Raw genomic sequence first — 20,733 nt, 5'->3', positions numbered from 1 at the left:
ATCCTCCCCCGCCCCACACACGCACACATAGTTTTTGCTTTAATTCCTGTGGGGAAATTAGTCTTCAGCTGTGTATTTTGAATTATGCAGGGTCTCCTAAAACTTGTCCCTGGCATGAAATGCAACCTCATTATATTGAAAATGCAAATACCCAAGGAGCTGTAACAAATTAACAAAAATCTTCACACTAGGGTGCAAACTGCTGCTCCTGGTCCCTTTGCTGGCAGCTCAAGGGAGGGTAGTGAGCTGGTTCTGCCTCAGGGCCAGCCCGCGTGGGTCAGAGTCAAACTGGGCTCTGCTGGGTTTTCGGGCAATGACCTTGCAGAAGGACATCACCGGGCCTTTCTTCCCAAGGGCCTCCAAGTGACTTCTCAACCTTTCGGTCAAGTGCACTAGCCGTTAGCTCCACCCAGGGCCTCCCAGGAAAGAGGAAAGCCACTTTCAGAGAGAAAGTCAAGTGCCCCACCACCACCACCACCCGCTGCCACCACTGTCCTCAGGTGGTCCCCACCCCCGGGAAGGAGCAGCCCCTCCCTCGCTGGCTGCAAGAGGAAGGGGAAACTCAGCTGCTTGAAAATACAAAGCGGTCCCCTGTTGGTTTGCACAGCTCCCCCACCCCACCGACATGCTATTTGAGTTTCAAGTAACCAGAGCAGAAGAGCCGGCTAAGCCGGCAAAGATCCCTGCCAGGTGCACGGGCAGACCTGGGTCCTGGAGAAGGCAGACCAGAAGCCTCTGTTCCTTCCAGAGGCAGAGCTGTGGGTGAGGTGAGGAACGGTGCTCAGAGAGGTGGGGAAGCCCCTGGAGGGCCCCCCTCCTGCAAAAACCCACCTTGGCACCACTGCAAACCTCAATTTCACACCGCATTTATTAAGCGGAAAAACGGATTCGTATTAATTGGCTTTCTTTAACATATAGGGGCTCTGGTGGCACAGTGGTCGGCAGACCGGGCTCCCTCAGGCCGTGGAGCCTCAGCCCAGGTGGGCGGCCACGGCCACGCAGGGCGCTGCTCACCGTTCTGCTTGGCAGTCTCGTAGTCGTCCTTGCACACCAGCCGCCCGTCCTCCATGAGGTAGAACTCGTCTCCCGTGGCCAGCTGCCGGTTACAGATGATGCAGGCGAAGCAGTGCAGGTGGTAGACGAAGTCCTGGGCTTTGCGGACCACCTGGGTGGGGGGGATGCCCTGCTGGCAGGCTGTGCATTTTGTGCCGAAGCGCCTGTTGGGACAGCAGAGACGGATTAGGGCACAGGGGGGGCCAGGGGAGCCGGCCACCCCCAGGCTTCACCAGCCCCCTTCCCACACCCTTCCCTCAGTCCCCCAAGCTCCCCAAGCCCTCCAGACTCCTCCCACTCTGTGAATCCCTGCCGCCAACCCCCATCCCCCCACCCCCTCCCTCCCAGAGCCTCCACCGGTCCAGGTCCACCTGGACCTCCCACTGGCTTCACTGCATTGTCTTCCCCACTCTTCAACCACAGAAGGAGGGCCTGGATCAGAACTGAGTCTCCAAGGCTCCTATGCTGGGCTCCAGGATGCCCCCATCATTTAGCCCAGGCAGCAAGAGTGGCTGAGTCCCTGCTGCCACCCTCGGCCTCTGGGCCTGCAGGTTTCCTTGCCGTCATGGGGAAGCCAAGAGGACTGCAGCGTGCTCCCATAGGCTGGGGGTGTGGCATGTCCAGCAAACCCCGCTGGCCGCTGCTTACTGAGTCCACAGGGGAGCCCCCTGAGAAAACGCAGGCCAGGCCCCCCCTGTCCCAGGCCTCCCTTTCTCCTGGCACCCACCCCCTTCCTGTGCACAGCCTCTCTGATGTGCAAAGGGGACCCTGGAATCTGCACTTCCAAGCCCCCACGACAGACAAACGAGCAGAACGGCTGCCGGCCACTGCACAAAATACCACTGCAGGCCTCGCCCTGCAAGGCTTCACCTCAGGCCAGCCTGCGCTGAAGGTGGAGTTGGGAAGGGCAGTGAACTGGGCACAGCTAACATGCAGCCCAGTGGGGTTTGTGGGGCCCTCTTCCCCCCATTCTAGTCCAGAGACCAGCAAAGCCACACTAGTGGTCATCAAAGGAGACAAGGACATCCAGGGGCCAGTGTGGACCAGGGCGGGGCGGGGGTGCCTCCTGGCTGCAGGTGAGCCTTCCCTGCCTCAGGAAGGAGGGAGTGGAAGAGGCTGGGGAAGTGTGTGTGGGGTGGGGGCGCCCGAAGAGTTTAAAACCGCAATCAACCTAATTATTCATGACATTTCACACAGCAGAACTTTATCTTCTTCAGGATGAAAGACTTCGCCTAATGGATCTGGGGAAGGTTTGATTTTAATGGTCCTTTTAACTAATGCTTATAGGCAGCCTGATTTCCCCTGAAAGGACAGTACATATTTCATCCACATTAATACCAAATAAATTAATTATGGTCATGGCTATCATGATGAATCCCAGATTAATGCAGAATGATGGGTCTCTTATACCGTAATGATACCTGCTGAGGGGGCTGCGGGGGCCGGGACAGGAGTGGCCAGCGTGGCTTCCCAAGCACCCCTCTTCACAAGTCAGAAAGAAGCAGGGGGTGGGTCTCTAAGTCTAGGGGGGTGACCCCATCTTCTGAAATGGAATACAAGAGAGGGTTTGGGATAGGAAAGACTGAAACACTCAGTTTGGGGGGTGGGGGTGGGCTGGGGGGGCTCTTCCTTCTGGATCCTGGGAATGCCTTTCAGTTTTTGTGGGGCGGGTTTTGTAGAACAGGAGTTCTCAACTGAGTCCAGGATGGGCTGGGCCAGGCTGGGGGGTGGGGGGGCGGGGGTTTGAAGACCACCCCATCCCCAGAATGGCTCAAAATTGTGCCTGAGCAAGGGGTCTGGGCTTACAGCAAATTTTCAGAGGGGTCCAGGACCCAGAAAAGTGAGTTCCAAATACTGGTTGACTAATTAAATCAGTGACTGAAGCCTGTGCCCAGGGGAGGCCCCCCTGAGGCTGAAGGACACAGAGTAGTGTCCTGTCCACGCTGTAAGGTTCTGTGCAGCAGAGAACCTGCTGCTTCACACACAATCGCTGGCCAAACCCATTGCTGACAGCACAGAAGACAGGCAGGCTGACGACTCTGTGTGTGTGTGTGTGTTGTAGAACAAAGAGAAAAGAAAGCTATATGTTTGTTACTAGAGTATGTTTTCAGAACACCTGTACCTTTTAGAGTGAATCTGGGCCACTTCATAAAGCAAGTGTTAAAAAAACGAAACCATGCTTTCTTTGGGCATTGCAAACCTTCCCCAAAAAGCCACCAACTATCAAGAGACTCCGGCCACCCCCTCCACTGCAGATGCTGGCGGGAACTGCCCCATTCTCTAAGCGCACACCTGTCCTTGGTGGCCAACACAGGAGGGCTGAGCAGGGAGCTGGTGGGGCTGGGGCACGGGGCTCCAGAACAGAGCGAGGCCCCTTCCTCAGCCCCACCCACAGAGAGGTCACCTCTCTCTCCCACTGCAGCGCAGAAGCCCAGTTGACACCAGGGCACGGGGCGACAAGGAAGATCCCGGGGGGCATAAATTTCATCTGTATCCGACAGCGCTTCACGCAGGAGGGTGGCAGGAGCGCGAGAAAAATGAAAAATAAATGGACCTTCCCACCGGCATTCTCAGCAATTAAAGCCATTTTCCTGATTGTGGGGTTTAGACCGACGATGGCAAGTGGAAGTTGCTCTTAGTACCTTCCTCCCCTGGGGCAGGGCCAGCAGAGACCCTCACCAGGGGACTCCTGCGGCCCAGGAGGCTCCCTCAGCTCAGCAAGGCAGGACCCCACCCCACCCCCGGCAGGGCCAGCGGACACCTGACAACAGGCATCCCTGGGGGGCGGGGGCGGGGGATGGGATGAAGACAGCCTTGAGTGGGTGGTCTTGGACATCCTGTCGGAAAAGCCCCTGGCCCCAACAAGGTGGCGCTGTGGGTCGAGCTGCTACACAGAGAAGCCAGAGCCCAGATGATCTGATCACAGGTCCACCGGTGCAAGAGCCAGTGTGGGGAGGACAGCACCAGCAAAGGAAAGCTGAGGCAGTATCCCCTCCCCACCCCACTCCAAACACACACACGAAGGACCTATTGCTGAGCACCTACTGTGTGCGGGGTCCTGCCCACGCAGGGACAGCCCACCGGTGTCATTCATCATCCGCCCAGGGGCTCCCTGGGACCAGCCTCTCCCCTCTCTTGTCCGGCACATTGCAGGCAAGCCACAGAGATGCCCTGAATGCCCGACTGACGGATGTACGGACTGACTGAATGAATGAATGAAGTGCTCCCTGCCTTAAGCAGCAGGAGACGGTTGGTACTAACTGGACCCTGCGACTCCTGAGAAGGGAAGAAGCCATGCTCACTCTGCAGAGCAAGCAGCTTCCCATCGCCGGAGCTGACCACCACGCTCCCCACCCAGCCGGCCTCTGAGTGCATCACCTGAGTGGGGTGTGATCCCCTGAGACTCCAGGGGAGGCAGGGAGGGCCAGCCTCAGCTCTCACAGACTGGGGGTGGGGGCCAGGGTTTGCGCGCAGGACTTCTGACGGCACAGCCAGCCCCCAGGAACACCCAAGTTAGCCAACACCCCCTGAGCAGGCAGCCTCCGTAGAAGGTCCCCAAACCCTCCGCCTCCCCACCTGTGTAGACTGGGGGACCCTGACTGAGCCCAAGGGGTCCAGGCTTCCCTGAGAGTCCACACCCCCAGAGTCACCTCCCTGACGGATCCTGTGACCACCTTCCCCCCACCCACACCACCACTACCACCGCAGCAGGGGCAGAGAGGAGGCCAACTTATGACCTTGGTCTCAACCTCTGCTCCAGTGGTCATCCCGAGCAGCCGTCTATCTGTCCATCCCTGCTGCTTGTTCCTAACTGGCCTGGCTACACCCTTCGCACAGGGACCAACCTGAGGATGCCTGGTCCCTGCCGACATGACCTTCTGGACCCAGCAGAGCCAGGCACACAGAAGCTGGCCCACCCTGATGTTCCCGTCTGTCCTGAGAGGGGCCCCACATTTTGGTCACAGAAACATTAACAAGAAAGCAGCTTCCATCTGCCAAGCACCCACTGTGTGCCCAGCTCTGCCTGGCACCATGCACATGTCTCATGTGCTCACCACCAAGCCTTCGGGGCACAGCCCCATGGCCCTCCCCCCTCCATCCCCCAGGTCCCTCACACCTCAGGGAACATCACCATCGCTCACTGCCCCTCCGTGGCTGTAGCATCCACACAGACATCCCTCCTGTCCCTGCCCACTCACGTCTGGGCCTCGTCCCTGCTTGCATCCTTCCAAGAGTCACTTTCTATGCTCATACCCACCGGCCACCTCCTCCATCTCCTCCAGCTCGCTCCTTCCAGCACCCTGATGCTGACAATCCTGAGACCCTTCTAGAACCCCTGACTGCCCTTCCCACCATGCCATCTTCCCCTCGTGGCCTCATCTCCCTCCTCACCCAGCAACAACTCCACAGGGCATCTTACTTGCCACCCCCTGCAGACACCCTCTGCCCTCCACCCTCTCTGCCCCCACTCTGAGTCCCAGAAGGAACAGCCACCTTGTGACGGAGCTCACTTTAAGTCTGTGATCTGCACCCCAAGAGGCCTCAGGAAATCATACCTACCCTCTCCATTCACTCTCCTACCCTCCAACACCCCCCCCAGTCTCAGCTGGTGGTCTTCCTTCTCCCTGGTCTCAGCAGAGACAATCTCAGGAGAGACCTTCCCACTCATGCCCCCACCCCTGCCCCAGTCCCTGTGCCCACACTCCTGCTCAAGGCCAGCCCTCCCCCGGGCAGAGCGGCCGGCCCCTCTCCCTAATCAAGAGCAGTCCTCCAGCAACGGCCACCTTGTCTCCTGGATCATTAATTTTCCCTCCCTACTAGATCATTCCTGTCAGCCGACCAGCCTGCTAGTATTTCTCTCCTGTAAAAAATAAAAATAAAAAGCATAGCTCCTCTCTGGACCACGCGTCTCCCTCCCCAACTCCTCAGCTCCGGAACAAACGCCCCCACCACCAGGAGGGTCTTCTGTTCAGGGTCTCTGATGGCTCTGCTCTAGAATGCACTCCAGCCAGGCCACTGCCCACCCAACAAGGAAACTGCATGGTACAAGGTCAGCCATGGCCCCCGTGGCTCGATCCAGGGGTCAGTGCTCACCTTCCTCACCCTCTTCTTCCTCAGGACACTTGCTCACTGGCCTCGGGACTGGACCCCGGTTCATGCCTCCTGTGGGCAGTTTGCCTCCATCTCTTGGACCTCTTCTCCATCTACTCCCACCCCAACCCTGGGGGATTGCCCTTCCAGCTACCCGTGCTCCAGATAGGTAGACCCAGGGTTTCCTCAGCACCCCCACATGCACACCCAGAACCCAGTTCCTGACCTTGACCATGCTTCTGGGGTCATCCACTTCCCAGAGGGTGACCATTTTATCCTTCCAGTTGCTTAGACCCCAAGCCTTAGAGTTCCCCTAACTCCTATCCCTCTCCCTCCTCCTCCCACTCTCCCTATCCCGCCCTTTTCCTCCATCCAGTAAATTCTTCCATCTCGATCCAGAATCAGACCAGTCTCACTCTCTCAAGTGACACTACCCAGTTCCAGCCACTGCCATCTCCAGCAGCCTGTTATCAGGTCTCCCGGCTGCAGCCCTCCGCCTTCATAAGAGCCAGCGGGATCCTGTGACGACAACAGCCAGTCAGACCCACTCACAACCCTGCTCAGACCCTCCATTTGCTCCAACCTCACATAGCCTGAAACCACGCCCCTTAATGAACTACCAGATGCTGCACCACGTAGCCCCGTTACACGAGGCACTTCCTGATGGAGATCCAAGACTGCGGCTTCCAGGCTGGATTATAGTTCAATGGAGAGGAAACAAAACGTCCTCCCAACTGGACCCATAGGCAGCATCATGATAAGTGGAGAAATCATTGAAGTTGTGAAGGATTTCATTTCACCTGGACCCACCATCAGCACCCACGGGCACAATGGTTGAGATACCCATCAGCCTTTGCATGGTCAGCATGCTGCACCAGCCCTCTCGGAAGTGCTTGAAGCAAAGACGTCACTTTGAGAAGTGAGGTGTGTCTGACCAGCCACGGTGTCTTCATGTGTCTGTGAAGGCTGGACAATGAATCAGGAAGACCATAGGACAGCGGTTCTCAACCTGTGGGTCGCGACCCCTTTTGGGGTCGAACAACCCTTTCACAGGGGTCACCTGATTCATAACAGTAGCAAAATGGCAGTGATGAAATAGCAATGAAAATCATTTTATGGTGGGGGCTCAGCACCACATGAGGCACTGTGTGAAAGGGTCGCGGCATTAGGAAGGTTGAGAACCACTAGGAGATTCGGTGCTGGCGAGGCGTTTAGAAAGTCCCGCGGACTGCCAGGGAAACAGTCACGTCTCTTCAGAAGAAAGCCATCTGGCATGCTCCTTAGAAGGGAGGATGGTGAGACTTTGTCTCTTGTGCTTCACACACGTCATCCAGAGGGACCGGTCCCTGGAAAAGGACACCGGGCTTGGTGGAGGGTCACAAGAAAGGGGACGGCCCACAACAAGAGGGGCTCAAATGTTATCGCCATGGTCAGGACGGCACAGACCAGGCAGGGCCGCTCGCTGTTGTCGCAGGGCTGCTATGGCATCGCAGCACCTGCCCACCACGCTCCCCTGGGCTCACACCCTCCACCCTCACCGGCCTTCCCGGCCCCTGACCACGCTCTGTCCTGGTGTCTGCAGGACGCCCCGTCCAGCTCTCTGCTCCAATGTCACCTTCTCAGAGAGGCCTTCTGTGCCCCCTTTACTCCAGCACTCCCTCCCCTGTCCCAACAGGCGTCCTGTGTGTCTTGTGGAGTCCTGGCTGACCGGGGGTTCATGTGCTGGGCTGCTAACCAGAAGGCTATCGGTTGGAGTCCAGCCACAATCATCTTGCCTCCCCAAAATTCACCCACCACAATCCCTCTGCGCCCCAGTGCTACTCAGACATGGTGGAGGCCAGCCGGTGGGAATCAGCTAGGTGGAAACTCGATGCTTGTTGTTGTTGTTTTGTATTTAGTGCACCTGATGTGGCCAGTGCTGGGGCCACCGTAATATGTTCAATGAATATCTGTTGAAGAAGTAATAGCCCAGTCCTAGGGTATGAAATAATACACACGCCTCCGTTTCATTAAGGAAACGGACGTTCAGAAAGGTTCGGTGACCTGTCCAAGTGCACCAGCCCTTAACCGTGGAGCTGGGCTCAGACTCCTCAGGATGCCTTTCGGCACTGTGGGCCCTGGGGGTGGCCCGGGATGGGGGGAGGGGAGCAGCCCAAGTCTAGTCCTCCTCCCTGTGTGTCTGAGCCGCCACGGCACACTGCTCTGTCCCGTGGAAACAAACTACTGCATCACTTCATTTTATGCTTTAATTGCTTGCCAGTGATTTACTGCAGGCAGTATATTTCCCCCCCGCTGACACATCCCTACGTGTATTTCTTTTATCTATCACCACACTTGACAGGTAAGTTGCAGATATTTACTGTTACTGTATGTACCCATATTTCCTACATATATCACCGCCCACTCTAAGGCCACGTCGTGGGCACACCACATTCTGCCCGGCCGCTTCTGCACATTGCAGCAGGGGGCCGTTTTGGAAGGAGGCTGGGCACGGAGAATGGTGGAGCCTTGGGGATGGGGCCTGGCCCCTTCTCCCCACAGCACATGCTTCCCCCTGAACCTCCTGGAACCACCCCACAGGGCCCCGTGTCTCATCAGAGGGAGCCATGGGGAAGATTGAAGGAGACCTGGTGGCACAAACGGTTAAGTACTGAGCTGCGAACCAAAGCCCATCGGCACTCTGCGGGAGAAAGGGCTGGAGAGCTGCTCTCACAAAGGTCACAACCAAGAACACGCCGGCAGTCCTCTGCCACACGGGTCTGCCACTAGGCGTTAGCGCGGATTCCCGGGCCCTCCCGACCGACCGCAGAACAACATAGATGCTTTTGGGGGGGCCTTTGCTTTTTTGGGGAGGGGTTGGGGTTTTTTGTTTTTGTTTTTGTTTTGTTTTGTTCTGAAATTAACTTGTTTGGCACTATAGATTCCAATACCATTTCAATTTTGCTTTTCATCTTTTTCCTTTTAAGCCATGCACACCATAATTCAGGTCTGCAGGATAAGGAATCTGGAGCAATTTTGTTTGGGTGTTTAAAGAAACGTAAGCTAGATATGTAATAGCCCATCTCAAGACATGCAATCAACAGCGTCCTGTGAACCCCTCCTTGTCTGCCTTTTCTTTCTGTCCCTCCCACACACACACACCATATAATGTTGTTATTTTAAACAATGTCTTGGTGACTCATGTTGCTACTCATGGCTTTAATAGACAGAGAGTGATTTTCTTCCTTTAGGAGACTAGAAGTCCAAATTCAGGGCTTTAGAGGATGGCTTCCACTTCCCACTGGCCCTGGGGGCAGGTCTTTGTCTGCTTTGCACATCTGTGGGCCCGGTATCCCGTGAGTCTCGATCTCAACCTTCCACTGGACCTCAGAGATTCTCCGAGCAGCAACTGTGGGTCCAAAGAGCACGCTCCACTTCTGGTTCTGTTTTCTTGGTGTTAATCAGGTCCCTCTTTCTCTGCTAACTGCTTTTCCTCCTCATCTTTTATCTCGCGTGAAATGAAAAATGGTACAGGGCCCAGACACCTGCCTCTCACAGCAGAGAAGAGCTGTGGCCTCAGGAAGGGTGCAGCAAAGCACCCCAATCCCGTTACAGTGGACGGACTGATCACAGCCGCTCACGCCACGGGGAGTGACCACAATGTTACTTAACTGCCAAATGATATCATTATATACGTGCCAAATCATCTAAAATCATAGCCCACCCAAACTGACACCTGGTTTGGGGGAACATCGTTCCACCCTTTGGCCCCCTAAAATTAATGTACTTTTCACATGGAAAACACTTCCACCCATCATATCATCCCCAAAGTCTTAAATTCCATGCTGGGCAAAATTCCTCTTCATCTGTGATTCTAGACTACAGGTTACCTGCTCCCAAAGGGGAAAGGCAGGATAGCAGGCACAGAGGAAACCCCACACTCAGCAGAACGCTCCACATCACCTCTCAACTCTCTGAGACCATCAGGCCCAACACCCTCTTTCCAGAAAAATGAATTACCCAGCGCCCTCTGGTGATGAAAAACGTTTGTCCATCATCCAGGATAAAGTGTAGGGATCTGTTCTTGCAGCCTCCCTGCACCTGTCCAGACCAGTGGGAAACACTGGTCTAGGCCGTGGCCCTGCCCTCCAGACTGGGTGTTAGCCATGCTTTCTGGATTCTGGGTGTGGGCTCCGTAGCCCTTGGCTTCAGCTCCACCTTCCAGGCCCACTAGGACAGCAACTCTGTTCCCTCGACTGTGGGCAACCAAATTATCCTGGTCCAACTGAGGGCCTACCCCACCCTCTCAGCCAGGTAGGCCTTGTTCTTCTGCCCCTTGGGCATGCATGGCAACCCCTCCCACAGCTTTGATCTGATGATAAGGCCTGGACCCTTGTCACTTGTGAACATACTAGCTCCACACTACAGAATCAAGTCGATGAAGCTTGGACTCTGTGAAAGTCATGCCCCCACCCCCACCCCCCAGGAGCCAGGGTCTCAGCCTTTGGGACTGAGGCGGCTTTGCTTCCTTTACTTCTTGTCTCTTCAGCTGCTGCTTCCTGGTTCCTTGGACGCTCAGCCCTGCAGCCCTTGGGTCAGGCTTTGCCCTGCTCAGGGAACGGGTAAAAAGCTCTGGAGCTCTACAGTAAGTGACCCGAGCCCACCAGTGAGCCTTGGACCGAAGACACTCAGCTACCTGGCTCCCGGAGGCTGCTCGCACACGGTCTGACTCGAGCTGGTCTTCTGGTTCTGTCGCTGCCGTGAGCCATTGGTGCTGTTTCCAGGGCCGCAGTCGCACTGCCTTCTGAGTCCTCCCAGGAATTGCTGGTGATGTCTATAACTCAAGCAACAGCCTCTTTGAGGCAGTCCAGGTTTGCACGATTCCAAAACTCAAACCCACTGCCATCTAATTGATTTGGGCTCCTAGCAACCCTCCAGAGCCGCGACTCTTTCACACAGTTCCTCCTGTGGTGGTGAGCCGCCAACCATAAAATGATTTTCACTGCTACTTCATCACTGCCATTTTGCTACTGTTAGGAATCAGGCGACCCCTGTGAAAGGGTCATTCTACCCCCCAAAAGGGTCCCAACCCACAGGCTGAGAACCGCTGCTCTAGAGGGTTTCCTAGGCTGTAAATTTTTACAGAAGTAGATCGCATCACCAGGAGTGGCTGGTGGATCTGAACCACTGACCTTGCAGTTAGCAGCCCAATGCGCACATCACAGTGCCAGCTCTTCCGGCCTCTGCCCATTTACCCAAGACCACCACAGCTTTCCCATTTTAGGTATCTGTTAGTGTAGTACACTAACCCAGGTCCAAATTTGGTCTTAGTTATCTCACTCACTGCCAGTGAGTCGGTTCTGATAACCCAGCCGTTGCTCTGGTCCCAGAACACAGTCCTAGCCTACAGTTTGCCCTCAAAGTGAGGCTGCCAGGAATACAGAAAGTGACGACCCAAGACCCGACCTGACTACAGCCCCAGTGTGACCTGGCCAGGAAGTCAGTGTGCACAGAGAATCTGTAGGAGAGGAGGTTGAGCCACCCCCAGGCCCCTGAACACTGACTGGGCTCAGAGGTTCCAGGGGCGACAGGAGCCCAGGGACCACAGAGGGGCCTTCCGGGAAGGCGTGGACTGATTGTGGAAGGTTGCTGGTGGGGAGACTCAACAGTGAGAAAAGCTTCCTGCGGTGCAAAGACAGGGTGACAGGGCCTGGCAGGAGCAGGGGGGGCAGGAGAGGGCATGTTGGAGGTGGGGTCTGAAGAGCAGGGTGAGGGTGGGGAGCTGCAGGATCCAGAAGGAGCAGAGAACCTCTGCGGGTTAAAACAGCTCCCAGAGCTTCCACTTCATGGCGCCCAGACTCCTTTGATTTGGGGCCCCCATTTCCACAGCTGGCCAGTGGCCCTCAGACAGAGAGGCCCTCTGATGTCCAGGCTGATTTGCAATGACTTGGTTCCCAACCAGAGTCCCCCAAGCCAGAGAAGTCCCTGCAATGGAAGATGGCAGGAGGCCGGCTCAGGGCGGGCAGGCGGGCTGGGCGGCAGAGGGTGGGAGTGCTCCAAGCGAGCAGGAGAGCAGAGGCAGATCATCTGCGAGCTCATCACCGCTTGATGGACGGCCTCCGCTCCCAGGGGGTGCCGCTCGGCTAAGTAATTGCTTCTGCCTTGATTACAGGCCATCACAAATGACTGTGGGCCCAGTCCCACCAGTGTGTCTGAGCCTTACAAATGTCCACACGCACAGCCGCCCTCTGGGCCACCTGGCCGTTGCCTTAAGAGGTTTAATTTGCTTAGAGAGGGAGTTAGACTATAAACTACTCAGAAATTATGGAAAGTCACACATCAAATACCTTCCCCCCTCCGGTGGTGCCTGAAGCACGTTTTGCTAGGGGTGTGTGTGGTGTGTGTGTGTGTGTGTGTGTGTGTGTGTGTGTGTAACAGGTGTGTCATTTCAGGAATGATGAGTGGCTCAGGAAGAATCTGACCCCAGATTGGACCCACATCCAACCCCAGAACTAAAGGGACTTGCTTTCACGGCCACAGAACAAGGTGGCCCTGAGGACACACGCCCCTGGGCTGCCTCTCCTGCCAGAGCCAGGGAGTCAGAGCTGGGGACCCACTGAGGGCTGCGGTCACCAGGACAGCTCAAGAGCAGAGTCCATGGGGACAGCAGCCTGCAAGGACACTCATGATGGCACCCACTGCCTCCACCCCAGGAGTTGGGCAATCACTCCAACTCTCCGGAAACAGAACAGCTTCCTCGCCTGCCCAGGACCCCATCTGACCAGTGGTGCCTCTACCCCCAGGACCATCTTCCTTCCCTCAGCTCTGCCCCTCCTGCATCAACTCCCCATTAGGATCTCAATCATGATAAATAAAAAACCAACCCACTGCTGTCAACTGCTCTGACTCCTAGAGACCCGGCCTATGCAGGGTTTCCCAGACTGTGAATGTTCAGGAAGCGGACCGTGTCTTCTTTCTCCTGAGGAGCAGCTGGTGGGTTTGAACCCTCGGTCTTGCAGTTACAGCTCAGCACCTAACCCACAGCATCACCAGGGCCATAGCGGTGATAAGGATGACCACGAAGCACGTTCCCCGGAGCCCCCGGGTGGCTCAGACAGGTAAGCATCCGACACCTAGCCCATCGGGTAGGTGGGTGACCACCAGCAGGGCCCTGGCCTCGGAAGTGCCTTAGAGCTATGTCTGTGTCAGAGTGGGCCCCGTGACAGCTGACAATGACCGCGGGCATATCCCGAGCCGTCTGAATCTCCGTAGGAGCTCAAGAAAGCAGGCTTCCCCTTCCCAGGTCAGAGATGAGCCTCAGAGCGGTCTAACTGCCCCAAATTCAAGCTGAGCCGGAACTCAGGCCCCCCCTGAAGTCCACGCAGCAGGGAGGCTTGGCCTCCGGCTTCTCCCCGGGCTCGGATAAGGAGTACAAGCCCTGGCTCCCAAATGAATGGACCAAGGTCACCCATGAAGGCCTGTGTGGGGCAAAAGGAACCACCCTGCAGCTCGGCCAAACGCTGAGCGTCAGCGGGGACACACTGTGTTCTGGCTGGTGGGGATAAATCAGCCTCGTGGGCTCCCAAGGACGCTGCCTAGCTGCCCTTGGCCGCTGGCCACTGGGCTGGCGGCTGGAGATTGACTGACTGGTGGAGGGGGCCCAAAAACCTGGCCCGGGGCCCAGTAACCCTGCGCAGCCTCCCTGCGGCGGAGGAAGCAGCTCTCCCTCCCCTGACCTCAGGGCTGTGCCCATTTCCAAGCTGGGCAGGGCAAGGGGCTTCGGGCCAGGGGGCTCCCAGGGAAGCATGGGGTCTCAGGTGGGAAACCTCGGGTGGCAGCCACCCTCCCACCCCACCACCCTCACAGGAGGGAACCGTGAGCTCAACGCCCCCGCAAGACGGAAATGTCCCGGCAGCTTGAGCCTTATCTTCTAGAGGCTTTCTTCTCGCTGCGCTGGCGGCCATGGGCCTGCTCATAGACTCATCTTCTCCGGTGTGATTCCAGAATCTTCAAGTAAATCAACTTGGCATGTCGATCCTGCGGTTGATCCCCTGGCACAGCGCCATGGCGCCAATCCCCACTGCCTGCCAACTGGTTGGAGGGTGGGTTTTCAGCCGCTCGACATCACCTCCACCGAAGTTCTCAAAGCTGGGGGCTGGGGTGTGGGGAAGTGGGGGTGGGGGGTCCCAGGCTCAGCCCTGAGGGAGGATTCTGCCAGTCCTCTTAGAGCGGCCCATCAGGGTCCAGCCCAGAGACACCGGGAGGGACACGGGTACACAGCACCATTTCACATCGACTCCATGGGTGAGAGCGTGCCTCCTAACAGACGAGTGAACGAAACTTGTTCACTGACCAACAGCTGGTAGAAGGCATAGCAGATAACCCGCTGGCCAACCCCAGTGCCCGGATCACCCAAGCACTCGGCTCCCAAGATAAAGGCAGCCCTCCCTTCCAGAGAAAAGTCCCCTGGGTATCCGGTCACCCCCGCAGGTGCTAGAAGCACTCCCACTGTTCCTGATGTCAAAGAACTGGCCCCAGGGGGGCGCAGCGGGCCGCCGAAAAGAGTGGCTCTGGAAGCCAGCTCTCAGACCAGAGCGCCTGTTTAGGCCAAGGGAGCTGCTCCTCCCAGGGCCCTGCTCACGCGGCCTTCGTCCCTCTGTACACAGACCTGGGGCAGGTGGCTTGCTGGGCACAGCGTCTAGGAAGTAACCTGCTTGGCAGCACAGTGTCAGCCTCTTCACCTTCACCTGGGATTCCAAGTGCACTAAGCCTCGGGGCCGTCCTCGCCGGTAGCCTGGGCTCTCTGTGCTGAGAGACCCCGCTGGACCAGGACACATCGCAGCCCACTACACTCCTTTCATCACATCGGGGCCTCTGTTGTTGCACCTCTGCGTTCTAGTCCCCTTGAAGAAAGGGGAACCAAGAGCCCAAGAGGCAAAAGCAAAAAACAACAGCAAAACACAACAGTACTGCTGAGCAACACAAGCCGCAACAGCCCCCATTAAAAAAAAAAAACACAACAGCCGCGGAGTACAGCCTCCCAAGAACACCTTTCTTGCACTGTGCACGGGCAACACGCCCTCTGCTGTCGATCGCCGGTACTACTCTGTCCCGCTAACGGTGTGGGGATAGGGGGGAAGTCCTGACCCGGCCCCTTTGCCTGGCTTCCCCTCAATCCTGGGGAGTGTGTGTGTGTGTGTGTGTGTGTGTGTGTGTGTGTGTGTGTGTGTGTGTGTGTGTGTGTGTCGGGGGGGACGTGTACATATCCCCAGGGGTCTCGACATAGTATTCTTGACTCACAAATTGCCCCTAGTAACCAGGCCAAGAGATGCAAATGTTGATCTTGGAACTTAGAATCGCATTGCTTCAGAATAAGGGAAATCAATGAATCTTGCCCCTCTGCCTCTGACCAGTAGCAGAAAAGGGGAGGTTTGGGGGTTTTTTGTTTTTTATTTTTTGTGGGGTTTTTTGCTTTTGCTATCCTTCTCTCCCTTCAAGAACACAGAGAGGGGCTCCTTCCCAGACCCTGGGCATCTACAAGCCCTCACCCCCCACCTCCATCCTGATCGCTAATGGGAGAATTCAAGGGGAATTCAAGTACACTGCCCCGACTTGTCCTGCTCACAAGGCACCCCAGGTATGACTCCTGAAGCCAGTGTAAGAACAGGACACCAGGGTGCCCCCTCCCACCCTGCCTCGCATTCCCTCTCCCCTCCTCCCCGCTCCCTTGCATGTGTCCAATTTGCCATTTGCAAGCATGGACCTAGGGCCCGTTAATTCACTGTAATGATGGCCAAGGGGAGCTCGGGTGGCATCGTGGCTCCTCGTTAGGCTGCGATCCCCAAGGTCAACAATCGGAAACCACCAACCACTCGGAGGGAGAAAAATAAGGCTTTCTAGTCCCGTACAAAGCCACAGTCTCAGGACCCCACGGGGGCAAGTCTACCCTGTCCTACAGGGTCGCCATGCGTCAGCAACGACTCGAAGGATGAGCTGAGTGTTTTTCACAGGCTGTCTGCTCTGTGGCTAAGCCACTGTCTAAGCCACAGGTGGGCAGCTGTTTCTCAGACTTCTGGGTACAGGAGGCCTTCCCACAGCCCTGGGCAACTCGCCCCTCCCTGCACCTCACCCAGGACAGGCCTGCAGCCATGGGTGACAAGCAGCCATGTCCTGAAGAGCCGGGCAAGGGGACAGGGCTGCCTGTCACTGCAGGGCCCCGTCCGGACTCAACTCAAGACTGTGTCCCCACAGCTGGTGGCTGGGGGCAGAGCATTCTTCTCCACACCGCACTCCTGGGTCAAGGGCCCGGAGTCGGCACTCAGGGAGTGGGTCCTGCCCTGCCTGACAAAGGCGTCCCACCCTGAAAACGGACCATTTCACGAAGTGTCAGTCCTTTGAGGCAAAGGGTGATTGTGGCTCAATGACAGTCCTGTGTGTGTGACGCAGCCAGGGCCTCCCTGACTCACCAGAATTGCACTGTGTCAGGTAAGGCACTCCTGCTGCACCACGCCAGCCACAGTCTATGGGCCTCAAGGGGGCAGAGAAGCAAACGACAGAGAGGTCTTCTGTTCCAGCCACCAGGAATGGATAGCCAGGGCAGGAACAGGGGCAAGCAAAGCCTCTCTAAGCATGGCCAGTGCTTACTGATCTGCAGTAAGCAGTTTCACAGTTGCTGAAAACATGTGAAACTGTTCACTATAGTAAGTATACACAAATAAACGCGTGTTTACCTTGCTTACTGGGTTCTTTGTCCTTGCCAGGGACTGTGAACTTGAAAAGAGGCTTTGATTCTGTAGACAGGTGCTGTGAGACTGAGAGAGAGGCAGAGGCCCGCCGTAGCGAGAAGTGGCATCTTTGCCATGTGGAAAATAATTGTGGAATTATCCACTGTAGCTTTAGTAGAAACAGAAGTGAGGCTTGGTCTCGGGTAGTTGCACACGTGGTCAGGAGAGCCCGGTCTTTGGGAAAGGATGTTTGGTAAAGTAGAGCGGCAGTGAAAGCGAGGAAGACCGTCAACGACATGGACTGGCACAGCGGCTGCAACACGGGGCTCAAACCTAACAACAGTTGTGGGGCTGGCCCAGGGCTGGGCACCGTCTTGTTCTGTTGTTGCTTTGACTCAATGGCACTAACAACATGGAGTAATCAGAAAGTACATATTCACCTTGCTTCCAGGGTAATCCGGCCCTGCTCCCACCCCCACCCCCACCCCCTATCTGCCAGGCGCTGGGCTCTGAGCAGCATTGGAAAAATGGGGAGAATGTGAAAGGGCGGATGTGGCAGGAAGAGCATCCATGGCCTGGACCAGGGTGTGGAGGTCATTCATTGCCATCAGTGACCCTAGAGGTATAACCCACTACCCCACCAGCATGTCTGGAGGGGAGCATAGTATTAGTGAGCCCAGGTCTGACAAGTGCTATGGAGAGAACAGCTTTCAGTGGAACTGCCAGACTAAGACAGCCATGTAAGAAAGGCTTGGCGGTCTGTCTACTTCTGAAAATCAGCCAATGAGAACCCAGTGGGTCACAATGCTCCCGCCCCTTCATGCAGCTGCCGCTGGGCCAGGGCGAATCCTCCCTTGTGATTGAGTTGCCAGGAACCAGGTCCATAGTCAGGGGCCCCAAGAGCTCGGGAGGAGGCTGGGAAGGAGGGCCAGCACAGCTCTGGAAGGTTCCGGTGGGGCTGATGGGCCAGGCCTCCTCCTGCTGGCTGTGGAGGCCCTGTTGAAGGAGACGGAAGGCAGAGGACAGGGCCCAAGGTGGGAGATGAGAGGGCTCAGCTGTCGGGGAGCAGTGTGAACAATTGGGGGGGGGCAGATAGCAGGGATCAATCAGGAAGTAACTGGGGAGAAAACCAAATTCAAAACCAAACTCACTGCCATTGAGTCAGTTCTGACCCTGTAGAGCAGGTAGAACTGCCCCTGTCGATTTCCAAGACTAGCTCTTTATAGGAGTAGAAAGCCTCAACTTTCTCCCATGGAGTCACTGGTGATTTTGAACTACTGATCTTCCAGTTAACCGGCCAAAAAGTAGCCTACTATACCACCTGGGCAGAGGTTTGAGAAGACTATGCTGGCTGAGCCAGGTCGCCACTGGGGCTGACCAACGGCCCTACCCAAGCTGTATTATTAATTCTAATACTGTGTTTAAGGACAATGGGTTTACTGTGACCCTTGCCCAGCCCCCACCTTGGGTCTCTCCTGGGCCTCTGGAAACCCTCTTTCCTGATGGCCGCTAGTCAGGGTCTAAACACCAGATGGGGGTCTGGGGCGATGCTGAGAACCAGGGGATTTCTCTAGGGATCAATCTCTGGGGCCTTGGCACTGGCGGGCTTTGCCTGCTCATCTGGGCATGCCCCGACCTGCAGGCTGGACCAACTCATTCTTACGAGTTCTGAGGACTCTATCATGTGTGCTCAGGCACACCCACAGACACACATTGAGATTCACCCCATTTGGGGTCTTTCCAGGGCTTGGCCAGGACACCCTTGAGGGCAGAGGTCTGCCAGACCTAGGTGGGACCAAACTCTTACTGCTCTTATCACTGCTCCCTAGAGAGGCTGCGGGCGGAGGGACAGAATTCTAAATGCTGGAATCGAGGGAAGAGGTGGGAATCAGAGGGAGGAAAACAAGAGAGGAGGAGGACTGCTTGAGGAAGTGTCCAAATGCTTTTCATCAAGGGTTTTTGAGCATGGTGGTGTTAGCTACGGTCTACCCTCACTGGGTGCACATCAGGTGCATACACACACACACACACACACAGGTCCCATACATATATGACCAAAGCGTGATCGGCAGCCTTCCGAACACAGCCAAGGATGTCGCTCACAGCTGTCGTCAGCATGCTTCACAACTCATTGGACTGGAGCAATCTGGGACTCCTCAGACAGTCAAGGCAGCCTACCTATAGGTCACCCTGTCAGAAGATTGGGGAGAAATCGTGTTTTCTATCTGCAGTTCCACATTTCCTCACTGCCTCCAGTGGACGCATCCGCACACAAAGCCAAGGCTGAGTGGAGTCTGACCGACTCATCTTGATGGAGGAGAATCGTCCCTCAGGGGATCCAAGGCTAGGAAGTGTCCGGAAGCAAACTGCCACATCTTCCTCTGGTGGCAGAAGTGCAGTCCTTCTCTGGGGCTTAATCGTTCTTTTTTTCTGTTTTGTTTTTTGGCTTGGTTGTTCTTGCCAAAAGTTTTCAGTCCCCCAAAGCTTTCCCTTTGGTCTCCGCCCCACTCTTAATCCTCCGTGTGGCCACTAGGGCTGCCTCAGGGTCCCCTGCCTGAGGACCCCCCACCTCCTGTCTGGTCCCCCTCAAGCAACAGCTTCTGGGAGAGAAATGTCGGACTAAATGCCACAGAAAATAGATTCTGAAAGGTACCCTCAGTTCCAACGGTTGTTTGGTTTGTTTGTGTTTTTTTCTGGTGGATCCAATCCCAAGACAGACCCTAGGACCATAGGACACGGAGCACGTTAGAAATCTGTCTGCAGTGGCAGAGGCCAAGACCAGGGTCACCAGAGGCTGTGGCACAGAAACCATGGGACAGACCAAAGAATTGAGGCCAACACCAGCAGCTTAGGCATGGAGACCATGAAACAGAACAGAGGAGCAGCACCGAGACGGTGCGACTGTGAGGCAGGGCAGTGGGCTGGCTTCCTGGCCCACAGAGGCAGAAGCCAAGGGGCCATGTGGCTGAGAGATTGAGGACTGGAGAGAGACTTGGCTGCTGGCGAGGGAGAGGTGTGGACCAGTGACTCAATCAGCCCTGCTACACTCAGGGCTACTGTAATGGGCAGTGACTGATGTCTTAAAGCAGTCATCTCAGGAGCAGCTATTGCCCCCTCCCCATCTGAATCACAGAAGGGTAAAGAAAACGGAAGATGCGTGGAAACCATTAGTTCCGTGGACTCAGGGATCACATGAACCTCCGCTTCCACAGCCCTGAGACTAGAAGTGCTAGATGGTGCCCTGCCACCACGGCTGGCTGCTCTGAAAGAGATTGCTTTAGTTGCTCCTGGATAGTGTGGGAGAAAACTGTGAAACAAAACTCAAAATCTGAAATAAGGCCAAGCGTTCTGGTCAGGTAAAGAAAGACTTGTTGTAGCCCCAGAGATTATGGCCCTTGGTCACGCTTCAGGCCTGGAAGTGGCTCAGCCAAACAAGAAAGAGGTCTACCAAGTGACAGTAACACAGGGGAAATAGGCACGCCTTAGGATAGCCAGCCCTTTGGAATCAAAAAGGCAGTCTTTTCCCAAAGAGGACAGTCAGAAGGGAAGAGTCTTGGGAAAGATGGAGGAAGAGAAAAAGGAAACCGGGGAGAAGGTGGGATGAATGATGGTACATTGTGGAGCTGCAACCAAAGGCAAGAAACAAATGTGTATGAATTGTGGAGTGGAAAACTGACCTGCTCTCTACATCGTAACACAAGTTCCAATGAAGTAAGAACAAAAACAAACAACTTCTCCCCCAAGAGTTCCAAAATGGTTCTCCCATTCATCAAAGACATTTTTTGTTTACCTCATTGACGAAATAGCAAAATTCCTATACTTTCATCTTAATATCAATGCATATGAATTAATGATGGGATGACTCATTCATCAGTTGCCACTGTAG

General features: G+C 55.8%; 1 protein-coding gene across 1 annotated transcript in view; it reads right to left on the bottom strand.

Annotated features, from left to right (window-relative positions):
• LHX4 (LIM homeobox 4) overlaps positions 1-20,733 on the bottom strand; it is a 46,214-nt gene that overhangs the window by 7,341 nt on the left and 18,140 nt on the right. The window contains exon 3 of the mRNA XM_004706696.2: positions 1,015-1,217. Coding sequence (XP_004706753.1) covers positions 1,015-1,217 — 203 coding nt within the window. The remainder of the gene's footprint in view (positions 1-1,014; positions 1,218-20,733) is intronic.

Source organism: Echinops telfairi, unplaced genomic scaffold (genome assembly GCF_000313985.2).
Source record: "Echinops telfairi isolate 266 unplaced genomic scaffold, ASM31398v2 ScPeMD7_7424;HRSCAF=8462, whole genome shotgun sequence".
In the NCBI taxonomy this organism is placed as follows: Eukaryota; Metazoa; Chordata; class Mammalia; order Afrosoricida; family Tenrecidae; genus Echinops; species Echinops telfairi.
The sequence above is the reverse complement of the archived record's forward strand: the minus strand, read 5'-3'. Positions and strand labels throughout refer to the sequence as shown.